Source organism: Cornus florida, unplaced genomic scaffold, assembly GCF_030987335.1.
Source record: "Cornus florida cultivar Cherokee Brave unplaced genomic scaffold, ASM3098733v1 CherokeeBrave_3.0.0_Hap2_Chr04, whole genome shotgun sequence".
NCBI classification, from domain to species: domain Eukaryota; kingdom Viridiplantae; phylum Streptophyta; class Magnoliopsida; order Cornales; family Cornaceae; genus Cornus; species Cornus florida.
The window spans coordinates 97,464,868-97,489,848 of record NW_026775574.1 but is presented as its reverse complement, the minus strand read 5'-3'; the positions used below and the strand labels follow the sequence as shown (position 1 = coordinate 97,489,848).

The 24,981-nt window shown below is 39.3% G+C and overlaps 4 protein-coding genes across 4 annotated transcripts; all 4 read left to right on the top strand.

Moving 5' to 3' along the window:
* The first annotated feature begins 380 nt into the window (after positions 1-380).
* Positions 381-1,514, top strand: LOC132304108 (ethylene-responsive transcription factor 5-like). Its single transcript, XM_059801632.1, has one exon. It carries the CDS (start codon positions 561-563, stop codon positions 1,494-1,496), a length of 936 nt encoding a protein of 311 aa, XP_059657615.1. The 5' UTR covers positions 381-560; the 3' UTR covers positions 1,497-1,514.
* Positions 1,515-2,287: 773 nt separating this feature from the next.
* LOC132304107 (uncharacterized) lies at positions 2,288-4,852 on the top strand. The gene is made up of 2 exons (XM_059801631.1): positions 2,288-3,631; positions 3,722-4,852. The coding sequence occupies exons 1-2, from the start codon at positions 2,297-2,299 to the stop codon at positions 4,535-4,537; spliced, it is 2,151 nt and encodes a 716-aa protein (XP_059657614.1). The 5' UTR covers positions 2,288-2,296; the 3' UTR covers positions 4,538-4,852.
* An 11,013-nt stretch (positions 4,853-15,865) lies between these two features.
* Positions 15,866-17,089, top strand: LOC132302365 (ethylene-responsive transcription factor 5-like). Its single transcript, XM_059799203.1, has one exon. The coding sequence runs from the start codon at positions 16,046-16,048 to the stop codon at positions 16,979-16,981; it is 936 nt and encodes a 311-aa protein (XP_059655186.1). The 5' UTR covers positions 15,866-16,045; the 3' UTR covers positions 16,982-17,089.
* A 3,569-nt stretch (positions 17,090-20,658) lies between these two features.
* On the top strand, positions 20,659-21,687 carry LOC132305451 (ethylene-responsive transcription factor 5-like). The gene has a single exon (XM_059803091.1). The coding sequence runs from the start codon at positions 20,659-20,661 to the stop codon at positions 21,592-21,594; it is 936 nt and encodes a 311-aa protein (XP_059659074.1). The 3' UTR covers positions 21,595-21,687.
* The last annotated feature ends 3,294 nt before the right edge of the window (positions 21,688-24,981 follow it).

The following is a 24,981-nucleotide window of genomic DNA, read 5'->3' as shown; positions in this document are numbered from 1 at the left end:
ATAAAAATAATAATAATAATAATAATAATAATAAATAAATCCCTGCACACACGTGGTGTCATGGTGATCTGTATATATAATATACTATATCATGTTATCCAAACGTGCACTGTTTGGAAGTATGATCGAAATACATTATTGTATACATTACCGATTACCCCGTATTTAAATCAAGAAACACAACGTGACTAGTAAAGTTATTTTGAATTCCAAACGTCTGTGATGATGACCTTTGACTTCAAAATTTCAAATCTAGAGGATTATCCAACGGTTAAAATTCAATGGAATATCTACTCCTCAACCACAGGTGATCGAAACTTTGCCAGGAGACGAACCTTCCTTCTAGCATCGAACGACCATCCTCCGAAAACATACAATCATCCCACTGTCTTTCTCTCTCTATATATAACTTTCCACTTGTCCTTCCACTCTCAGACCCATTTCAAACTCTCTCTCTCTCTCTCCCTCTAGATTTCGGAACAATTCAGCTTCAGTCTACAGCTCACTCTACTATTTCTCTCTCTCTACATTTCTTATCTGAAACTTTGAGATCTTTGACAATGGCGACACACGAAGAAATCTCAGCTCTTGAATTCATCAGAGAGCACCTTCTCGGCGAATTCTCTCCCGTCGAGAGTTCGAGCTTCGTCTCCGACTCAATCGACTTTAGCTCAATTTTCTCCAATCAGGATCGCGCCAGTAGCCCTAATTTTGATCTTTCGAGCTCTGTATCTGAATCCCTCTGTTCACAGACCTCAAGCTGTGATGAAGTTAGTACCAGTGATTTTTTCGATTTTATCCCCAATTCGATCACTTTCGATCAAATTGAAAGTGATTTCTTTGAATTTGAATCTAAACCTCAAATAATCGATCTCACGATTCCAAAGTCGCAACTTTTGGACTTTGAATCGGATTTTGAGTTGAGATTCAACGATCGCAAACCTTCGTTGAAGATCGATGTGCCTCAGGTGAAGAAATTTGAGGTTGTGGAAATGGCCGAGCCGACTCAGCCATCGAGAGTGGTGTCTGTAAAGAAACCTTTGAATACAGAGGAGAGGGCGCATTACAGAGGTGTCCGGAGAAGGCCGTGGGGCAAGTTCGCGGCGGAGATCCGAGATCCTAACCGTCGCGGATCCAGGGTTTGGCTCGGCACATTCGATACTGCCATTGAAGCTGGCAAAGCTTACGACAAAGCCGCATTCAAGCTGCGTGGAAGCAAAGCTATTCTCAACTTTCCACTCGAGGTCGGGAAGTGGTGTGATACAGCCGCCGCCGTGGATGGAGGCCGGAAAAGACAGAGAGACGTCCAAGCAGAGGCGGAGCAGAAGCCGTTGAAGAAGGAACGGTCGCCGGAATCTGACAAAATTAGTCCGCTAACGCTGTCTAATTGGACGTGCGTTTGGGATCAAAATGTCAAGGGTAGCTTTACCTTTCCTCCTCTAACGCCGTTATCTCCTCACCCGCCGTTTGGTTATCTTCAGCTTATAGTCATATGAGCATCTGAACTATGGAGTGTACATAAAGCGAGGCAATGATATATTGATTTTCCCGAGAAAATGGAGTGTATATTTGAATGTTAATTCAATTTTTTTTTTTTTTCATCTATTGAAGATGCAAGAAACTCCTTCTATTCTTTCTCTCTCTAGAATTCTTACACCTCAACCCGAATCAAGATCCTCCTCCTCTTCATTCCAACTCCTATTTATAGATATTTACAAGATATTTACAAGATATTTACTAATTGCTGGACCTGGGCCTATTCCTCAGTAAGCCCTGGTCACTCTTGATGGGCTTACTCCCGCTCGGCCCATATGGCAGTGTCTTTTTATGGGCTGACCCAGCTGTTCGGACTGAAGGTTGTGTTTTGCGAGTCGGACCTGGCCCATGTCATCCAGGGCCTCCTCAACTGCCCCCATAATTGCCCCTTATTTAATAAGGGGTAATTATTGATGGCGTCTCATCATGACGCTGACGGCTCGAGATAACCACGTGGGGGAGCGAACGGTCAGATCCAGAATCAATGTTCCGGGGTTCGAGGGATTTCTTGCCTTCCCGACGCTTCGGCCCTCGGGCCCCCTTGCCTATATAATGCTCTCGAATTCCACTTCACTTCCCTTTACCGTCTCCATCATCAGCCAAATCTCCCTCTTTCTAGAACTGTGCTAAGCCTTTTCCGGTGAAATCCTTCGAGAGTCATTCTCCCAGCGATCTTGCAGTCCTCCGAGGTTAGTTTCGTTCTTTTTACTTTCGGCAGGCTTCCATTTTCCCTCTTTTAGATTCTTCTTGCACTTCCACCATGGTTGTAGATCTGGGTGTCCTTCGTATGAGACTTAGGCTTCCTGACAACATCGTAGTTAGGGTTTGCCCCCAAGACGTTAATATTACGACCGGCGCCGGCCTCCTGCCCGGCGAAGTCTTATTCACAAACCTTCAACTGAATGTTGTTAGGTTCCCTCTGCACCCTTTCTTTAGTTACGTCTTCAACAGATTGGGGATATCCCCTCTGCAGGTCAACCCCAACTTCTTTAGGATCATATCTGTTATGCTCTTATTGATGCGTGACAGAAATCTGGACCTTGACCTCATAGACCTCCTTCTGTGCTATAAGGTCAGTAAGATCCGTACTAACGAGCCCTTCTACCACCTCTACCCGTTCGAGAAGATGTCCATATGCACTGACACAATAAAATCTGAAAAGGGTTGGAGGGATAGCATAGTGGGTATTAGTGGGGCTTGGTCTTCACCGGCTGCAGAGGATTACCCTATCCCGAGCGCCTTTGGTGTCTGCTCTGTCTCCTCCTATAAAAAATTCAAATCCCATAAACACGACTGCCCCTGTGAAACATGCGTTCCTCGTTTTTGCACTTACTTATGCCGCTCCTTGGGAATACCTTGTGATGACTTGAGCTACAGTGTTTGCAGGGATAGGATTAACTACTTGAAGAGATACGTTCTGAACGATATTCCTTCCTGCTCAGATCTCCTCACTTCAGACAACCTCTTTGCGCTCTCATCACTCGGCTACAATATGAGCAGACTGCAGATTCCCTCTTTTGGCAGGAGGAAAAATACTCCCCCAGTCATTCCTGCTGCTGGGGCGGCCTCCTCTCCAGCGTCGGCTTCTTCTTCAGCCACCATATCTGACACTGTCCCGAGCGCAGTGGCTACTAACCCTGCTGCCAGCGCCCCTGCGGCCAACCAGAACGCGCCCTCCCCAGCTACCATAGCTCCTGCTGCTGCGGGGGGCGGTCGGGACAAAGAGCGAGGCAAAAGGCCTCACCCTGACAGTGAAATCGACCCTGAGGAGGAGCCTCTTATTAGAAGGACCCGAGTCTCTGGGCCGGGTACTCTCTTGCACCGAGCGATCAGAGCTCCTTCTCAATCTGGGCCTCCTGCAGCTGGTGGCTCTGCTTCTGCTTCAGGCCCCCCTTCTATCCCCAGCTTGCCGCCATGGGCCCCTCGGTACACTCGAACGGATGGGACGTTCGTGAAACCGAACGAGACCATGCTGAAGGATGGCCAGACCGCTATGGCCTACTACAGGAGCATGTGGACTCCGAAGGACATTGAGGCGGCAAAGGGCCTTTCCCAGAAGGACGTGTTCAGTCGCTTTCCCCAATCTGCTATGGAGGTGACTTTTATTTTCTAACTCATGAATTCTCTTATATTACTTGGTCTTGCCTTCTCCCGTTCTGACTATTGGTTTAACCGTTCTATGCAGACATTGTTTGGGATGATGGCCATGCAGAAGCAGGTGGAAATGGGGAACGCCAGGGCCCGAAAGTATTCTGACAGCCTGGAGGTGGCTAATAAAGAGAACGACCTCCTTGCCATGAAGAATACCGAGGTGCTGGTTCGGCTTGACAAAGCCGAGCAAGAGAGAGATGTCCTGAAAAAGGAGAATGATTCCCTTCAGGATGAGAAGGACGCCCTCCAGCTCGAGAAGAGCGTCTGGCAGACTGAGCAGGAATCACTCAGAGAAGAGAAGGCAGAACTCCAACGTCTTCTAGCTGATGAACAGTCTGCTCGGATGGCTTTTGAAAAAAGAGCTCTGGACGAGCGTACCGCTCTGATCGACGTTATCAGCAGAGTGGGTGGTGGGATGCTGGCCCTTCATGCTCGGTTCTCCAGGGTCGGTGCTCTTCGGTATGCTCAAGGATTCCGGGAAGGCTTCGCCGACCGGGTTCCGGATGAGGGACAGACCAGCACCACTCCGGATGAGGTAGACAAGGATCTGGGGATCGAGCCTCTGGGGGTCTATGTCGACCCAGAACCCACCGAAGCGGAGCGTATATTTGATGAGTGCCAGGACATCGCATCCTCAAGGATCATCACAGCTCCTCCTACCGCTCTGCCACTGACCGCTCCCCAATCGTCAACCGTGGCTCCCTCTGTAGCCACTGCTGACGCTGAACCCCAGCCGAACGACTCAGTTATTCACCTGGATTCCCCACCTCATGAAGGTGAGGCGGCTGATGGGGCCGAGGAGGCGAGTCGGCAGGACCAGGATGCTGTTGGTACTGAGGCGTCTAGCTAGGGCTCCTTCGAATTCTTCCAGTTCATATCTTCTTGTAATGATGGACACCTCTCTTTTGTAAACTAAATGTTCAATATTAATGAAATGGCCGAACTCTTTTTCTTTATGTGTTGTGCTCTGTTCAACTTATCTTCAGTACATATATATCTTTTCTCTCTTTTTCTTTTTATATTAGTTTTGCTGTGTGTTTGTACGGCATGTGCCTGGCGCTCGGCTAGAATGCCACTTGCCACTTGGCTTTAAATTTTTAGCAAGTGTCTGGCGTTCGGCTTATAGTGCCACTTATCTTGCTTAAGTGCCTGGCGCTCGGCTAGAATGCCACTTGCCACTTGGCTTTCAATTTTTAGCAAGTGTCTGGCGTTCGGCTTATAGTGCCAGCTGCCACTTATCTTGCTTAAGTGCCTGGCGCTCGGCTAGAATGCCACTTGCCACTTGGCTTTCAATTTTTAGCAAGTGTCTGGCGTTCGGCTTATAGTGCCAGCTGCCACTTATCTTGCTTAAGTGCCTGGCGCTCGGCTAGAATGCCACTTGCCACTTGGCTTTCAATTTTTAGCAAGTGTCTGGCGTTCGGCTTATAGTGCCAGCTGCCACTTATCTTGCTTAAGTGCCTGGCGCTCGGCTAGAATGCCACTTGCCACTTGGCGTTCAATTTTTATAGTAGACCATTGGAAAAGAAAATTCTTCTCTTCTTTTTTTTGTAAATTCCGGTAACTTGCTCATTCATATGTATTTGATTAACAACAAATAACATCCAATTAAAACCAGAACTTAGCTTCTATTGATAGTACCTCTTCAGAGACGTGGCGTTCCAGGGCTTGTTGACCAACTTTCCCGCCATGGTTTCCAACGTATATGCCCCTTTGCCAATGACTTCTGCAATTCTGTATGGGCCTTCCCAGGGTGGCATCATTTTTTTGACCATCCCCACCTTTCTTTTCAGAACCAGATCGCCCGGGGCAAAATCCCTGTGTTTTACTCTCTTATTGTGACTATTCGCCAGCACTTGCTGATACGATGCTAGCCTTATAGCCGCTGCGTCCCTCCTTTCGTCTATCATGTCGAGGTTCAATCTTAACATCTTGTCGTTCTGATCTCGACTCCATGCTAAGCTTCTGATAGTGGGGACTAAATGCTCAACCGGTATAACTGCTTCGGTACCATACGCCATCGCGAACGGGCTCTCCCCAGTCGGCCGCCTTGGGGTGGTTCTGTAAGCCCATAGAACGTTCGGGAGTTCATCCAACCACTTCCCCTTATGATCTTCCAGCTTCTTCTTAATGCAGGCGAAAATGGTTCTGTTTGTGATTTCTGCTTGTCCGTTAGCCTGAGGATGACTTACTGCAGCCAACTTCTGGTTGATTCCATACTCCTCCAGCAGCTTTCTTACTTGCCTGCTGTCGAGGTTTGTGCCATTGTCCATGACTATTGTTCTGGGAACACCGAAGCGGCAGATAATGTTGTTCCAGATAAATCGTCTCACCTGAGTCTGAGTCACGCTAGGATACGGTTCTGCCTCCACCCATTTAGTGAAATAATCCGTGGCCAGTAACACATACTTGTTCTGAGCTCTTGCAGTTGGCAGAGGACCGACCACATCCATCCCCCATTGCGCGAAAGGCCACGGCGAGGCCATTACGTGCAATTCTTCAGGTGGTTGGTGGATCATTGGTCCATATCGTTGGCACTTATCGCACCTTCGAGAGAACTCCTCCGCATCTCTTGACATGTTTGGCCAAAAATACCCTTGTGTCATTGCTTTATGCGCTAACGATCTTCCCCCAGAATGATTGCCACACACACCCTCATGAATAGCTCGCAATACCTGCTGCGATTCCGCGGGGGTGACACATTTCAAGTACGGGCCAGAATAGGACCTTCTGTACAGCTGGTTCCGCACGATGGCGTACTTGGCAGCATTCTTTTTGAGTTTCCTAGCTTCATCCCTTTGCATAGGCAAAACGCCATCTCGAATATAGGTAATGATTGGGTCAATCCAACTCGGTTCATACGGTATGACGTTGACTTGCCAAGGGTCCGAGACCATCGGTTCTTCGAAAATGGACGGCTGGGTCACTATTCCCACTGGAATCACCCTCGCCAATGTTTCACCACAACTTGAAGCACTGCATGCTAAACGGTCTGCATCTGCATTCTGTTCCCTCGGCAACTGTATGAATTCAATCTTTGCAAAGTCCTTGGCTCTACGCAGAACGGCAGAACGATATGCCCCCATCATGTCATCCTTGGTTGCGTACTCACCATTTACCTGCCGAACAATCAGCTGCGAGTCACTATACACTGTCAAACTTTTGATCTGTAGCTCTTTGGCCAACTTTAATCCATTTAGCAACGCCTCGTATTCCGCTTCATTATTGGTGGCTCGGAACTCAAGTCTGAGTGCTTGGCTCAAGGAAGTACCTTCTGGGGTTTGCAGTTTGATCCCAATCCCAGCCCCCGTCGGGTTAGAGGAGCCATCCACAAAAAGTTTCCAAGAGCCGCTTCTAATGTCCTCTTCCGTATCTTCGGCATCACATTCTAGTAGGAAATCGGCCACCGCTTGCCCTTTAATAGCTGTTCTCGGCTCGTACGTTATGTCAAATGAACTCAACTCTATGGCCCACTTTGTCATTCTGCCCGAGAGCTCTGGCTTGTGCATGAGCGTTCTGATTGGGAAAGTTGTTAGAACAGCTATGGGGTGGGATTCAAAATAATGCCTTAACTTTCTTTTTGCATTTACAAGTGCAAGTACCACCCGTTCGGCCTTTGAGTATCTTTTTTCTGCCTCCATCAGTGTCTTGCTTACATAAAATACTGGGTATTGCACCCCTTCCTTGCAACGAATCAGAACGGCACTCGTCGCGACACCAGATACTCCAAGATATAGAAATAACTTTTCTTCCGGTTCTGGGGCTGACAGGACTGGCGGATTCTGCATATATTGCTTCAAATGAGTCAATGCCTGTCGTTGCTCATCCCCCCAGACCTGCCTTCCATGGCTCCGAATCGTGTCAAAGAATGGTTTGCAGTGGTCTGACAACTTTGAAATAAATCGACTTAATGCAGCTATTCGTCCTGTTAGGGCTTGCACCTCTCTGATCGTCTTTGGCTCGGCATTCTTAATCAAAGCCTCTGCTTGAGCGGGGCTAACTTCGATGCCCCTGCGGTTGACCACGTGTCCCAGGAACTGCCCGGAACTCACACCGAACGAGCACTTGGTCGGATTGAGCCTCATCCCATATCGCTTTAGTACATCAAATACATCTTGCAGATGCTTCAGATGATCATCCTTTTTTCTGCTTTTCACCACCATGTCATCAATATAGGCTTCGACAATCTTACCCATTTGATTCTTAAAAACTTTGCTGACAAGTCGTTGATAAGTTGCTCCCGCATTCTTTAATCCAAAAGGCATAACCTTGTAGCAGTACGTTCCTCGCTCGGTGACAAAAGAAGTTTTTTCTTCATCTGCGGGGTCCATAGGAATCTGATTATAACCTGAATATGCGTCCAGAAAGGTTAAACGCTCATACCCCGTGGTGGCATCCACCATTTGATCAATCTTAGGCAACGGGAAACTGTCCTTCGGGCAGGCTTTGTTTAAATTGGTGAAATCAATGCATACGCGCCATTTCCCATTTTTCTTCTGCACCACAACGACGTTGGACAACCACTCAGGGTAGTGCACCTCTCTGATAAATCCCGCATCAAGCAGCCTATCAACTTCTTCCGTTATGATCTGATTACGTTCTGGAGCAAATCTTCGCTGCTTCTGTTTCACTGGTTTGAAATTAGGATTGACATTCAGGGAATGACAGGAGACGGAAGGACTAATTCCAGGCATGTCGAGATGACTCCATGCAAATACGTCGACATTGTGGGATAAGAAATCCACTAGCTCTTGCTGCTCTTCTCTGGTCAGTCTTATACCCACTCTGGTAGTTCGTTCTGGCCTGGACTGATCGATCTGCACATCCAGAAGGGGCTCCTCGGTCAAGTCGGCTGACTCCTCCACCCTATTCTGCTCGAGTGGAGGTTCCTGTAATTGCTATCTGGGGCTTGTCGACCGGACGGGCGCCTTTCCCTTCCCTGCATGCTTTAGTGTGACGGAATAACACTCTTTGGCTGCGACCTGATCCCCCCGAATGTCTATCACTTTATCTCCATCGGGCCCGAGGCACCTCATGACCTGATGCAGAGTTGAGGGTACACCTCGGACTCTGTGAATCCATCCTCTTCCCATCAGGAGATTATACGAGGGGTGAATTTCCACAACCACAAAAGTTTCCATAAGAGCTCGCTCTGCAGCTTGAACTTCTACTTCCACCATCCCGACGGGTTCCACCCTCTTCCCATCGAACCCTAATAAGGGATTTCCGGTGGGCTTGAGCCTCTCTGGTTTAATGTCGAGCCTGTCAAATGTGTCCCTTGGCATAACATTCGCACTGCTCCCAGGATCGATCAGAACTCTGCGCACCAAGCACTCTGCCACTGTCAAACTGACTACCAACGGGTCGTCATGAGGCAGTTGGACACGCTGCAGGTCTGTCCAGTCGAACTTTATCTGCATTGACGGGCTCTGTTGGTGTAGAGTGGTCACATTGCCGACCCTTTTCTTCATCTGTGCCTGCCGCAGGCGCACCCGTAGCAGCTCATCTGGCTCTTCACTAGGCTCGGGTCGACCATGGATAGCATTGATTATACGAACTGGTTGCGAATTGTGGGAGCTTTGTTTATGACTCCTTTTTATTTGTTCCACTGGTCGATTCTGCTCCATCGCCGAGCCTTGAACATAACTCGCAAACTCCCCTCTAGCTATCAACATCTCCACTTGCCTCCTCAGGTTCCTGCATTCGTTAGTCTGATGTCCGAAATCAGAATGAAAAGCACAATGTTTAGTTTGATCCCTCTGTTCGAGGGGTTGTCTAATTGGCAGTGGTGGATGAAACTTGTCCTTGTTCTCCTGATATAACCTCGCCAGAGTGACCTTCAGCGGAGTAATCAACTCTTCCTCCCTGGACCTTTTTTCGGCCTTCCAAGTGGTCTGACGTTGCGGCTGAGCCTGCTTCTGCCTGATCTTTGCCTTGGACTTTTCCTCGGTCGACACAAGCGACGTTGTCCGAGCATTAGCTGCCTCCTCTTCTTCGAGGCGCACAAAGCCATCGGCTCTCTCATTGAGTTCGTCCATGGTAGCTGGCGTATTCACTACCAGACTGGTGTGAAACGGAGTTCCGCGTGTCATGGCTAACTTGAAGGCTTGAACTGCCGTAGTAGGATGGCATTCGATTACCATACTCTTAGTGAGATTAAACCTGGTAAGAAAGGCCTGGAGCCGTTCATCCTTGTGTTGCCGCATCGTGAACAGGCTCGAGATGTCCTTCGGCGGGCGTTTGTTCCCGTAGTACTGGCTTATGAACCGATCGCACAGGTCCCTGAAACTGCCAATGGAGCTCCTAGGCAAGTTTTTGAACCAGCTGAGCGCCGGTCCGGCCAAACTTGTAGGGAAGCATTTGCACATTAAAGAGTCGTTTTCCGTGTTCAGGGCCATTTTCAACTGGATATGATACACATGATCGATCGGATCGGTTGTTCCGTCAAACAGAATAAAGACTGGCATAGCAAACTTCCTTGGATGCGGCGCATTCAAGATCTCGTCGGTGAATGGTGAATCCACCGTCCGAGCTGCGGATCGGAGAGCTTCATTCTCTCTCTGGAGTCCGGCGGTAGCTCTGTGAGTTACGGTTCTGCCCTCCGAACCGTGATGAGTGACAGTAACCATGGAGGGCCGGTAAGACGGATCGAACGACCGTTCCTCTATGAACTCTCTCTGCCAAGGCGACGCTACTCGACGGCGATCTACCTCCATCACTTCCTCTCGGTCAAACCTTTCCCGCTGCGGATCAACGTGAGTCGAGCCTTCGTGATCTTCAACTCGACGAACATTTGGCGGCGAATTGTCCATCATCCTTTCATCACGGTGGTGAGCTGACTGATTGTTCTCGTTCTGATCGCCTTGATGCGCGATACTAGATGGAACACCTCCTTCTCCGACCGGAAGCGGATGCGAGACTGCGGGTATTTGCCGATGCTGCAATCCAGCTTTCAATTCTGCATTTTCTTTTCTGAGAGCTTCAATCAAATTCATCAACTCTTCAAGCTTTGTTTGCTGGACAGCCTCCATCGGATTGGAGCTTTCACCTATCATTATTCCCGAACGGAGTAAAGGCATTAATCTCAAGCTCGCGAGTAGATCTAAGCTTCGTGAGTAGGAATTTTTAGATCTGGCTTCTAATTCTCCGAATTATGCTCACTGTTTACAAGATCTGAATTGCCTGGACTCTAAATCCGTCAGATCCTGTCACAATCGAGCAACTCGCGGTTGCGTAGATCTGAAGTCACTCCTGCCAAAGCTTCAAGAATCGTAATTCCTCCAGAGTAGGTCACAATCGCTCAGATCTGGATTCAAATCCGCAAGATCGAGTCTCGATCAACCGAATTGGTTTGAATCCATTCGATCCTCCTCATTGATCAACCAAACTTTTATGCGTTTCCCACAGACGGCGCCAATTGAAGATGCAAGAAACTCCTTCTATTCTTTCTCTCTCTAGAATTCTTACACCTCAACCCGAATCAAGATCCTCCTCCTCTTCATTCCAACTCCTATTTATAGATATTTACAAGATATTTACAAGATATTTACTAATTGCTGGACCTGGGCCTATTCCTCAGTAAGCCCTGGTCACTCTTGATGGGCTTACTCCCGCTCGGCCCATATGGCAGTGTCTTTTTATGGGCTGACCCAGCTGTTCGGACTGAAGGTTGTGTTTTGCGAGTCGGACCTGGCCCATGTCATCCAGGGCCTCCTCATCTATGAATTGGTTTGAAATATTAATTGAAATGTCAGCAATCACAAATTTAGCCACATCGTACGTGCAGACGTGATGTATTTTAATTTCATGGAATACTAAGAATCCCATTATTCCATGTAGCATATAATTAAACACCGTGTTCATCTGCATGTCTTTTCACAATACATCAAGATGTTTACCTTTCAAAAATAAAAAAAAATAAAAGATGATGATATAAGAGCATCGGGTATGTATCATACATCTTGTCTATTTATTTATTTTTAAAAGATGATGATATAAGAGCATTGGGTATGTATCATACACCTTGTCTATTTATTTATTTTTAAAGTAGAGTACCAAATAACCATTATTTAATCAAAAATAATTACATGGTATTCTATTTTTTTTAATGAAAATTGTTTTACTGTATGCAATATCAATATCTCATTATCTATTTATTATTAAATTAATTTAATTCAAAACTTAAATTCCAAAGGTGGGCTATCCACTGGCTATAGCTAAGAGCATCCAGGCCCAGTAAATGTAGAGTGATAATGTGTCAATTTAGAGAGAGAAAGGGGCGATATGGTGAAAGAAATAGATTGTTTTTTTTGTGGGACCTACACTCACTATTTATACCATTATCCACGAATAGAGTTGCTTTTGGAGAATAATCCATCTTTTTTTTTCTTTGTTTAAAGAATCTAGTAGAAGGCAAAAAAACAAAAGGCAACTTCAATGGCTCAATTACTTCCAAACGGTCAATTACATTCAAACGGTAATAAAACAGTTATATTTTTAGCCTATAAATACTAAATTTCATCTTCAATAATTCCTCTCTCAATATTTTTTTTTAAACATTCATCTCTATGGATCCTCAACCTCCATTCTATAACCCCCATTTCAACCAATCTCATAATTTCGAATTACCACCGCAATCCAATTATAATTTAGATTCAAAAAACTGAATGGCGGTTCTCCAAACAATATTCTATCTGCAAAGAAGGCAATAGACAATCTCATGTGGAGGCCACAAAAAGCGCATTGATTGTAAGCTGCACACCGCCCCTCTCTCTCTCTACTTTTCGCAAATATTATCTACTTTGTCTACTGTCCCAAATGCTAAGATGACAACAAACTTATACATGAAGTTTTTAGATAGTTGGATTACAGATTTTAGATCAAATACTTTGATTATGTCTTGCTTATACTTCTTCATCACAATTATTAATGTGCACAATGTGACAAAACTACCCCTGTAAGAACATGTGTCAACTGCTGTCAATTTTTATTTGGACTAAAATCATAAAAATCCCATTAATTTCAATTTTTTATCATAAAACTTCAACATGTTTCTAAAAACTTCAACACTATTACAAAGTTACCCCAATTATGTCAATGAACCGTTAAAGGCTTGTTAAATGACTAAATTACCCTTTTGATATACTGCTTTATTTAAAAAAGGAAAAATCGATATTTTACAAATTAGGCAAATATTATAATTTAGTTCAAGTTAAATAAAAAAATCTTTTGTAGAATTCATAGGTAAACAAAAACACTAAATAAGTCATTAAAATATCATTATATATTTTATATTTTTGAAAAATTGAATCATTTTCACACTTCAAAGAAATTGACTAATTACTACATAATTTAAATATAAAAATTAACAACAATTAGGATAGCTAATAATTTTTTTCAAATACGTTTATATGGCAAACTAATACTTTTTGGATAACCACTAAATTTTGAATAAAATTCTAATTACAAAATTTTAATTCTTATTTTGAAAAATGATATAAAAAAAAAAAAAAAAAACGATTGATTCAAAACTCAATTGGAAGAAGATTTCCAATTTAGATTTATTGTATGCCTAAAAAATAAATTAATTAAAAGACATCATCTGTGTTTAAAAAGAAAATGCGTAATTTGATGGTAAATTTTTTATATATTCTTTTAATGCCTCCGGTCATAAATTATTTAAAATTTTAATTCAAACATTAAAATTCAATCTTTTCAGTGGATGAGTAAAGAGTCGCTTCTATTATTCAATATGCTTAAGGGCAATTTTGAAATAACAAAAAAAATGTAACAGCACATGCTCGACATATGTTTTTGTAGGGGTAATTCTGTCACTAAAAATATTTAGTCAATGCAAGTGAGTACTTTAATGCCCCAAACTGACAGAATTGGGACAATGTGATAACTTTGTAATAGTATTGGGGTTTTGTAGAAACAGATTGTAATTTTATAATCAAAAATTGAAATTATTGAGGGTTTTATGATTTTAGCCCAAACCTTTTTATTTTTATTTGTTTTGTGTAAGAAGATAATGTTGTAATTTGTAAGATATGAATTTTTGTTTTTATAAATAAAGTGGTATATCATAAGGGGACTTTAGTAATTTAACAAGCCTTTATCGGTCATTGACTGAATTGGGACAAAGTGATGATTTTGTAATGCTCTTAGGATTTTTACAAATAAATTGGAATTTTATGATAAAAAAATAATAGTATTGAGAGTTTTATGATTTAAGCCCTTATTAATATTAATGTGGTCACAATAACATCATTTTTAACTCATATAAAATTAATTGGATTTGTTCAATTATAAGATACTCTATCATTATTCTTTATTTTCCTAAAGTAAATTAGTTACATCCGTGCGATGTGAGATACTTCTCTATAAAAAGAAAAAAATCATTACTCTTTATACTTTGAATTTAATATATGGATAATTATGTGAAAGTGATTTGACTAATAGTTTGAATTGCATTGGTCCATTCTAATTCTTGTTCTGATTTGCAAAAACTTTACAATTTGAAGAAAAGGAAACCTGACCTATAGTTTTACTGTTTAAGGGTGACTTGGTAGTATGTTGAGTCGTTGACTGGGCCATTTGAATTAATCCACCATTACTTCGTAGTCCATCAATCAGACTCCTAAGTCCAGGTTGAAAAGATCAATCCTTTAATCCATTAAATACGTATGAAATTTCAGTTCCATTCTAAGAATTTTTCATTTGAATAAGCAAATATTCAAATCGTGGTGGTCATTTCATTCACTTTCAATAATAGTCTTTTCGTGACTTGTTCAGTTAATTTTTCTACATTTCGTTTCTCTTACTATACTATATTAATTAATGAATCTCAATCCGATTAAATCACAAATTATCAATTGACGGGTCTTGAATCTCAATCCGATCAAGCCACAAATTATCGATCGACGGACCTTGAATCTCGATCCAGCCAAGTCACAAATTGTCAATTGACAGGCCCAGAACCCTGATTTGACCAAACCACGCTCCTAAGTAAAAGGAGCAAATGAAGAGTAATGGTAGGACTTTTCGGGGCCAGAGGGAATACTAAAGGGACTTTGAAATGAAGGATAAAAAATTAGCACCTTTACAGCTAGCCCCATTTGGGTCATTCAAGGAGAAGCGTATACTTAGCGGCAGAACTGAAACAATAGGGATTAAGGCAACATGATCCATAAAGGGATATGGGCCCTGACCCATCTAATCGGGAGCCCAACGAATACCACCTGAATGACTTAAGGATATAAAAAGGAAGTAACGAAAAAAGAAAGGAGGATAAGAATTTCACGGCTCAGACCACATACTCCAGACTAGGTCTTCTCTACCATTGTTTCAGTCCTCAGACTAAGCTAGTTTTCTCTCCCTCAATCCACTATTTGCATTCTTCATATTGTTTTAGTGAAATATCCCAAATACTTTGACGATTCAACCATTATCGAAAAAATAGGTACATACATACATCAATGCCAACTTATGCTTTTTTAGATTTAATTGTAATATTGAAAACAAGAAATACCGAGCTAATATTTCACCAAAAAAATATAATGCACTCTTTGAATTTGAAGGATGCCAAGTACGAAGAAGAGACTGTCAGAGACTCAGAGCGCTTTAGGCTATTAGATAATGGCAAGATCATTCAATTTTGAAGCTAGTAAGAAAGAAAATACTAACTACTAATTCATCTTCTAATTTTTACAAATTCAAAATTATGTCCATTACATAAATATGATTAGTATATAAATAATAAAGAACATGAAGAGACTATTGTAAACAACTTTCTTAAAACTTTGGTTCAAAATAATAAAGTACTTAAAAAAAAAAAAAAAAAAAGTAATACTAATAAATAAATACGCTCACACACGTGGTGTCATGGTGATCTGTATATATAATATACTATATCGTGTTATCCAAACGTGCACTGTTTGGAAGTATCATCGAAATACATTATTGTATACATTATAGATTACTCCGTATTTAAATCAAAGAAACACAACGTGACTAATAAAAGTTATTTTGAGTTCCAAACGTCTATGAAAAATTTCAAATCTAGAGTATTATCCAACGGTTAAAATTCAATGGAATAACTACCCCTCAACTACAGGTGATCGAAACTTTGCCAGGAGACGAACCTTCCTTCTAGCATCGAACGACCATCCTCCGAAAAGACACAATCCTCTCTCTCTCTTTCTCTCTCTATATATACCTTTCCACTCCTCCTTCCACTCTCAGACCTCTCCCATTTCAAACTCTCTCTCTCTAGTTTTCGGAACAATTCAGCTTCAGTCTACAACTCACTCTACTATTTCTCTCTCCACATTTCTTATCTGAAACTTTGAGATCTTTGACAATGGCGACACACGAAGAAATCTCAGCTCTTGAATTCATCAGAGAACACCTTCTCGGCGAATTCTCTCCCGTCGACAGTTCGAGCTTCGTCTCCGACTCGATCGACTTTAGCTCGATTTTCTCCAATCAGGATCGCACCAGTAGCCCTAATTTTGATCTTTCGAGCTCTGTATCTGAATCACTCTGTTCACAGACCTCAAGCTGTGATGAAGTTGGTACCAGTGATTTATTCGATTTTATCCCCAATTCGATCACTTTCGATCAAATTGAAAAATATTTCTTTGAATTCGAATCGAAACATCAAATAATCGATCTCACGAGTCCAAAGTCGCAACTTTTGGACTTTGAATCGGATTTTGAGTTGAGATTCAACGATCGCAAACCATCATTGGAGATCGATGTGCCTCAGGTGAAGAAATTTGAGGTTGTGGAATTGGCCGAGTCGACTCTGCCATCGACAGTGGTGTCTGTAAAGAAACCATTGAATACAGAGGAGAGGGCACATTACAGAGGGGTCCGGAGAAGGCCGTGGGGCAAGTTCTCGGCAGAGATCCGAGATCCTAACCGTCGCGGATCCAGGGTTTGGCTCGGCACGTTTGACACCGCCATTGAAGCTGGCAAAGCTTACGATAGAGCCGCATTCAAGCTGCGTGGAAGCAAAGCTATTCTCAACTTTCCACTCGAGGTCGGGAAGTGGTGTGAAACAGTCGCCGCCGTGGATGGAGGCCGGAAAAGACAGAGAGACGACCAAGCAGAGGCGGAGCACAAGCCGTTGAAGAAGGAACGATCGCCGGAATCTGACCAAATTAGTCCGCTAACGCCGTCTAATTGGACGTGCGTTTGGGATCAAAATGTCAACGGTAGCTTTACCTTTCCTCCTTTAACGCCGTTATCTCCCCACCCGCCGTTTGGTTATCCTCAGCTTATGGTAATATGAGCATTTGAATTATGGAGTGTACATAAAGAGAGGCAACGAGATATTGATTTTCCGAAAAAATGGAGTGTATATTTGAATGTTAATTCGATTCTTTCTTTCTTTTCCTAATCATTTGATGAAATGGTTTGAAATATTAATCGAAATGTCAGTAATCACAAATTTAACAACATTATAAGTGCAGATGTGATGTATTTTAATTTCTTGAAATAGTAAGAATCCCATTATATTATGTAGCATATAATTAAACACTTTGCGTTCATGTGCATCTCTTTTCACAAGACATGATGATATAAAGATGACAACAAACTTTACATGAAGTTTTTAGATTGCTGGATTAAAGATTTTGGATCAAATGTTATTAATGTGAACAATTATTTTAAGATAATTTGACCTAATTTATGTGAGGAATCGATGACATTAATAACATAAATCAGGTCGAATTGTCTAATTAATAAAACCCTCAATATTATAATTTTTTATCATAAAACTTTGCAAACGTTCTAACAGTATTACAAAATCATCACTTTGTTCCAATTATGTTAGTTTGGGATGTTAACCTAGCGCGTGGTCTTCGCATGCATTGAACAATCAAATTTTAGTGACAAAACTATCCCTGCAAGAACATGTGTCAACCATGTGCTATCAATTTTTATTTGGGCTAAAATCATAAAACCTCAACTACTTTCAATTTATTATTGTAAAACTCCAACCTATTTCTAAAAACTCCAACATTATTACAAAATTATCACATTGCCCCAATTCTGTCAATGGACAGTTAAGGGCTTGTTAAATGACTAAATTGCCCTTATGATATACCACTTTATATAAAAAAAGGAAAATTTGATATTTTACAAATTAGGCAAATATTATAATTTAATTCAAGTTAAATAGAGAAATCTTTTGTAGAATTCATAATTTGGTAAACAAAAAACTAAATAAGTCATTAAAATATCATTATTTATTTATATTTTTGAAAAATTAAATCATTTTCACACTTAAAAAAATTGCCTAATTACTACACAATTTAAATATAAAAATTGACAACAATTAGGATAGCTACTATTTTTTTTCAAATATGTTTAAACGGAAAACTAATAGATTTTGGATAACCACTAAAATTTGAATGTAATTCTAATTACAAAAGTTTAATTCTTATTTTGAAAAATGGTACAAATAATTAAAAAAACGATTGATTCAAAACTCAATTGGAAGAAGATTTCTAATGTTAGATTTATTGTATTTCTAAAAAATAAATAAATTAAAAGGCCTCGTCTGTGTTAAAAAAGGAAATGCATAATTTGATGATAAATTTTTAAAATAATTTTTTAAAAATTTTCTTTTAATGCCTTCAGTCATAAATTATTTAAAATTTTAATTCAAACATTAAAATTCAATCTTTTCATTGAATGAGTAAACAACGGCTTCTATTATTTTACATGGTTAAGGGCATTTTTGAAATAGCAAAAAGTGTAACAACACATGGTTGTTACATGTTTTTCCAAGGGTGATTTTGTCACTAAAAATATTTTGTCAATGCAAGTGAGTACTTTAACGCCCAAACTAACATAATTGGGGTAATGTGATAACTTTGTAATAGTATTGGGGGGTTTTTAGAAACAGATTGAAGTTTTATGATAAAAAATTTAAAGTAGTGGGGATTTTATAATTTTAGCCCTAGTCTTTTTATTTTTATTTGTTTCATGCAAGATGATAATGTTGTAATTTATAAAATATAATTTAAAAAAAAAAAAAAATAAAGTGGTATATCATAAGGTACTTTAGTTATTGAACAAGCGGTTCATTGACAGAATTGGAGTAATAAGATAACTTTGTAATACTATTAAGATTTTTACAAATAAGTTGCGATTTAATGATAAAAAAATGATAATATTAGGAGTTTTATGATTTAAGCCATTATTAATATTGATGAGGTCACAATAACATCAGTTTTAACTCACATAAAATTAATTGGATTTGTCCAATTATAGGATACCATATCATTACTCTTTATTATCCTAAGATGAATTAGTTACACCCTTAAAGTGTGAGATACTTCTCTGTAAAAAATATATATATATCTTTACTCTTTGTTTATACTTTGAATTTAGATGTATGAATAATTATGTGTAAGTGATTTGAGTAATAGTTTGAATTGCATTGGTCCATTCTAATTCTTGTTCTGATTTGCAAAAACTTGAGAAAAGGAAACCTGAACTATAGTTTAACTGTTTAAGGGTGACTTGGTACGTATTTTGAGTGGTCGACTGGGCCATTAGAGTACAACAACATTAAATCAAATATATAATATTATTATATTATTATTATATTAAGGACGTAACACCTTGAAGCACTTCGTAATTATTTTGCATTTTTATATTTTTGTGCACGCGCTTGCGTGGAAAGGGTATTTTATACATTAGTAGATTCGTCCGACTTTGCAAATAATATTCGAATTGAATGAAGAGTTGTGTTTGGACGTTTAATTTAATGTTTGTTTAATTTGGCCAATTTGACTTCCATGTTGATGTTTATGGGGTCGTCACATTTTGAGCTTGACTAGGCCAAATCAGCTGAGTCTCGGATGGTAACTTGTGGAAAAGTATACGAGCATTAAAGTGAGAGACTTCTTTGGCTTCTAACTTCTAAATACATACCAGCATCTTCCAATTTCACTGATGCTTTTATAGTGTTAAATGGATAAAATACATAATATACGAACTATCATTTACTTTAATTTTTTTTTAATTTTTGAATTAAAAACTCTACTCTTTTACAATGAAAGAGAACTTCATGTTCATAATTATTCAAAATAAAATCAAATTTTGGCAAAGTTTTACTCTTTTTTGGTGCATGTTACCTAATACAATAGTACTTAAATATTTTCCAGATACGTAACTAAGTTATAATGTCACAAATCGAAGGAGTTTAAATTCAAGACGTGCAAACTTCTCCTTATAAGTGGAACCTTAACCAACTCTTTCATCCCTTGACACTGCCATTGTTTTGTACCGAAATGACCATCAGTGATTGATACCTCCTCCAAATGCTTAGCAACATAAAATTGAAAGAAAGAAAAAAAATTTTAAATATCAATTCTACACAAATATACTTTTTCAATATGATTTTAGTGAAACTCACTTTAGATTTTTCTATGAATAATTTTTGACCTTTTCAACATTACTCATTTTTTTTTTATAAAAACAAAAGTGATTCCCTGTATACAATGGTGACATGTATATATAATACTATTATCATTTTTATACTAATGCGCACTGTTTGGAAGTATCTTCAAAATACATTGTACATCAACAGTATCGATTATTTAAATCGACAAACACAGCGTGACAAATAAAGTTCTTTTGAATGCCAATCATCTGAAATTTTGACTTCAGATTTACAAATCTCAAGGATGATCAGACGGTGGTAATTAAAATCTACACCTCATCTACTAGCTTTGCCCTGGGAGGAAGTTTCTCTCTCTTTTCGTACTTCCACTCTCTCTCTATAAATACGTTTCTAATCTTTCTTCCACTCTCAGACCTCCAGTTTCAAACTCTCTCTCTAGATTACTTCAACTGATTTCTCTCTCTCTTTAGGAACAATTCAGCTTCAGTCTACAGCTTACTCTACTCTTTCTCTCTCTACATTTGTTATCGAAAACTTGGAGAACTTTGATAATGGCGACACCTGACGAAATCTCAGCTCTGGAATTCATCAGACAATGCCTCCTCGATGAATTCTCTCCGGTTGAGAGTCCGAGCTTCGTCTCCGATTCAATCGACTCTAGCCCGATATTCTCTTATCAGGATTGCACCAATAGTGCTAATTTTGATCTTTCGAGCTCTGTATCTGAATCACTCTGTTCACAGACCTCAAGCTGTGACGAAGTTAACACCACTGATCTATCCGATTTTATTCCCAATTCGTTCACTTTTGAGCAAATTCAAAACGATTTTTTTGAATTCGAATCGAAACCTCAAATAATGGATCTCACGAATCCAAAGTCGCAAAATGTGGAACTTGAATCGAATTGGCACTCGAGGTTCAACCTTCGCAGGCCGCCGTTGAAGATCGATGTGCCTCCGGTGAAGAAAATTGAGGTTTTGGAACTCACCGAGTCGACTCAGCTATCGTCAGTGGTGTCTGTAAAGAAACCTATGAGCACAGAGGAGAGGTTACATTACAGAGGAGTCCGACGAAGGCCGTGGGGCAAGTTCGCGGCGGAGATCCGAGATCCGAACCGTCGCGGATCCAGGGTTTGGCTCGGGACATTCGACACCGCCATTGAAGCCGCCAAAGCTTACGACAGAGCCGCATTCAAGATGCGTGGAAGCAAAGCTATTGTCAACTTTCCGCTCGAGGTCGGGAAGTCGTCTGACACAATCGCCGCCGTGGACGGCGACCGGAAAAGACAGAGAGACGTGGAAGTGGAGGCGGAGCAGAAGCCGTTGAAGAAGGAACGGTTGCCGGAATCTGACAATAGTAATCCGTTAACGCCGTCTTGTTGGACGGCCGATTGGGATCAAAACGTAAACGGTAGCTTTACATTTCCTCCCTTATCGCCGTTATCTCCCCACCCGCCGTTTGGTTACTCTCAGATTATGGTCATATGAGTGTGTGATTTGTGGAGTGTATAAAGAGAGTCTTTGAGATATTGATTTTCCAAAAAATGAAATGTATATATTTTGAATATGTATTGCATGGATTCTTACGAGTACAAGCAGCAATGATCCATTTTCCTTTAATAGGGGCGGAGCTGAGATTCTAAAGTGGGGCGGGCTAAAGATTAGAAATTTTTCATCTTGGGGTCAGAAAATTCCTACCTTGTCAGTGGGAAGAACTGGGTCATAAAATGAAAAAAATTAGGATTGAGTTTCCACGTCTGAAGAAATTTGGGAAATGGGTTCTTCTTTCTCGGTGGGAAGAACTGGGTCAGAAATGGAAGAAAGAGGAGGGCCTGCTCTGGGTATCACCTTATCAGCATAATAAGAAAATTAATGTCTCTGGACACTCTTCGAAGTTGCAATGACACAAAAATGGCCGCTACAAAAATAAATTTTAATGAGAAAATGAAATTTTAAAGATATAACTACACAGTTTACACACAACATAACACTCCGAGATTTGAAAGCCTAAGTTTCAATTCTCCCAAAAAAAAAACGAAAAAATCCCAAATTGAAAGTAACTGAAACTTAAAGTATGCAAATCTATATTTATATTTGAAATATAGATTTAATATGTACAATTTCATATACAAATTCATTATTCATATATATAAATGTATATAGATGTATCTACAATCTAAATTTGAGCACTTGCAAGATAATTTTAGGATTTTTTCATTCTAATCTGACTCTTCAAGTCTTTATCATCATCTCCTGGTCCAATTCCGAATGTTCTTGTTCAGGTCTTGTAAAAGCTCACTCAAGAGGGTGATTCATAATTCATGTTAGGGTTTCAGTATTCAAACCCTTGTAGTTGTATGCGGTTTGCCTCGGTGCTGAATAATTAGGTCGATCAGCTTTGGTTTGCTGGGCTACCGGGGCTTTAATAGGTATTGCATGTATTGAAAAGTATGTATTTCGTACGAATGAATACATATATGAATGACTTATCAAGCATGGAGCCAATTAAGTCTCATAACAGAAGTACAAATTATAAATTTTTACATTTATGCATTATATATATATATATGTAAATTTTAAGCCGCCTAAAATTTCTTTTCTTTTCTTTTTTTCTTTTCTTTTTTTTTTTTTTTTGTCGCTTTTACTCCTTTTTCTTCTTTTAATTTCCTTTATTAATTCCTTTCAAAAGAAATGTATATTCCCCCCTTTTCAATCAAATCTTTTTCTTTTTTTTTCTCCTTCAAAATCTCTCATTTTTCTTTTACTTTTTATCTTCTTTTTCTTCTTCGTTTATCTCTTTTTAAAACTTTAATTTTATTACTGCCATCTTATAATGTTTGTATTCTATATTTTTTTTATTTTTCCTTACAATAGTTTTTTGGACGAAAAAAAAAATAAGAATCATGATTATTGTACCTCTATTTTTTTATTTACTGTCTTGTTGCACCGTTAATTGTCATGTAATTTAGAAAAAATTAAAAAAAGGTTATTATATTATTTATGTTACGGAAATCAAATTACTGACTCCACCCTTTGATTTATAACTATATGAATTTTAATAGAACGAAGCTTTAATTAGTCTTTTTTTTTTTAGTTAAAAACTTTAATTAGTCTTGCATTACTATATTATTTGTTTTATATATATATTTTTTGGTTTGTGTTTGTGAGTGATATGTTGCTTATTTAATTGCATCATTTATATTTTTTGTTGTTGTTGTTGTTTTTTTTTTTTTTTTTTTTCTTTTTTTCCACCCTTTCTTATTAAGTACAGTGTTAAATAAGGGAGAGGATGTACATTGAACTTGTTGGGCCATACCCGACGGCCGACAAAAAGGTGGCCAGCAGCCGAATATGGATTCAACTGTTGACCATACTCTATATACGTAGTATTGTTTATAATTACGTACTATATTACAAAAAAAAAATCCCACACAAATTTCCAATTTTTTTTTTCCTTTTGGAATAGGTGTATAGACTCCACAATATACGTACTATTAAAATCAGAAGTGCGATTAAAAACTGAGGCTTCAATAATTTATTTCCCAAATTCCTACCAACGGTCGTTATGCCTCCAGAAACAAAAACAAGCTAAATTTATTTATCATTTAAGTTGCATTTCTTAATAAAAAGGATATTGGTCAGATTACCATAAATTTATATTACAAATAAAATGTGTTTGACAAAGGATTGCGGTGTCGCTAGAGTGACGTAACTCCAAAAATCTACTGAATATTTTGAATTGAATTTACAAGCTGCAACTCACTTGACTCGATAACAAGTGAAAAATCAACCCGCACCATACTTCCAAAATCTTAATAATTGATTTCTCCATAGCATCGTGTTCTTCCATATCTGTAAAAAGTTGAGTTCCATTGTCCGACCACAAGAAGCGTACTAAAAAAATTACTTATGTGGAATATTAAGGTAACAAGTTCTTCATAACCTCTAATTCTATTAAATTGATTCTAGATGTGTGTATGCATCGGTCCACGTGGCCATCTGAATTATACCACCATTACTTCAGAGTCCATCAATCACAATCCTGAGTGGTACAAATTGAATGGATCAGTTCTATAAATGCATTAAATACGATATGACAACTCAGCTTCATTCTAACAATTTTTTTATTTTTTTTTTATTTTGAATGAGCTCGGTTGACTTCTTTCGCTTTCATTAATAACTCAGTCATCGATTTCGTGACTTATTCAACTCTTTTTTCTGGAATCGATTTATATTGTTATTATTATTATTATTATTATTATTATTTTTGTGTACTATGTTATATACAAATTAAATCAAACATCTAGCATAATTAAATTGAGAATGTAACATGATTAATTAAAAATGTAACACAATTAAATTCATAATGTAACATCATCAAATGAAAAATACAACATTAAATTGAAAATATTATATTTTTAAAATATCGGTGTTGCATTTTCAATTTTATATTTAATTTAATAAAGTTTTATTAAATTTTGCAGCCATGATTAATCATGGCTCCATTTGGTAATAATTTTTGTTTATTGTTTATCGCTTATGCACAAACATAATCAGTGTTTATGTGTAACTTTTGTTTATTAATAAACAGATACATTATTTGATAATAGAAAAATGTTCAACTGACTTTAAAAACAATAAACAAAAAAAATATGTTTGTCAACCTTAAATTACTTTTTAAAAATCCAACACAATAAACAAAACAAATATGTATAAACTTGCGAACGGCAAACCCGAACTGGAATAACAGGCAAAGAAGCATCTGCTACGGTAAAAAGCTAAACACAAATAACATAAATGACATTTTGGTGTTTATAAATTTAGCCTAGAGGTATAAATAAAACAGAAATTAACAAATTTGCTTTTCTCCTAAAT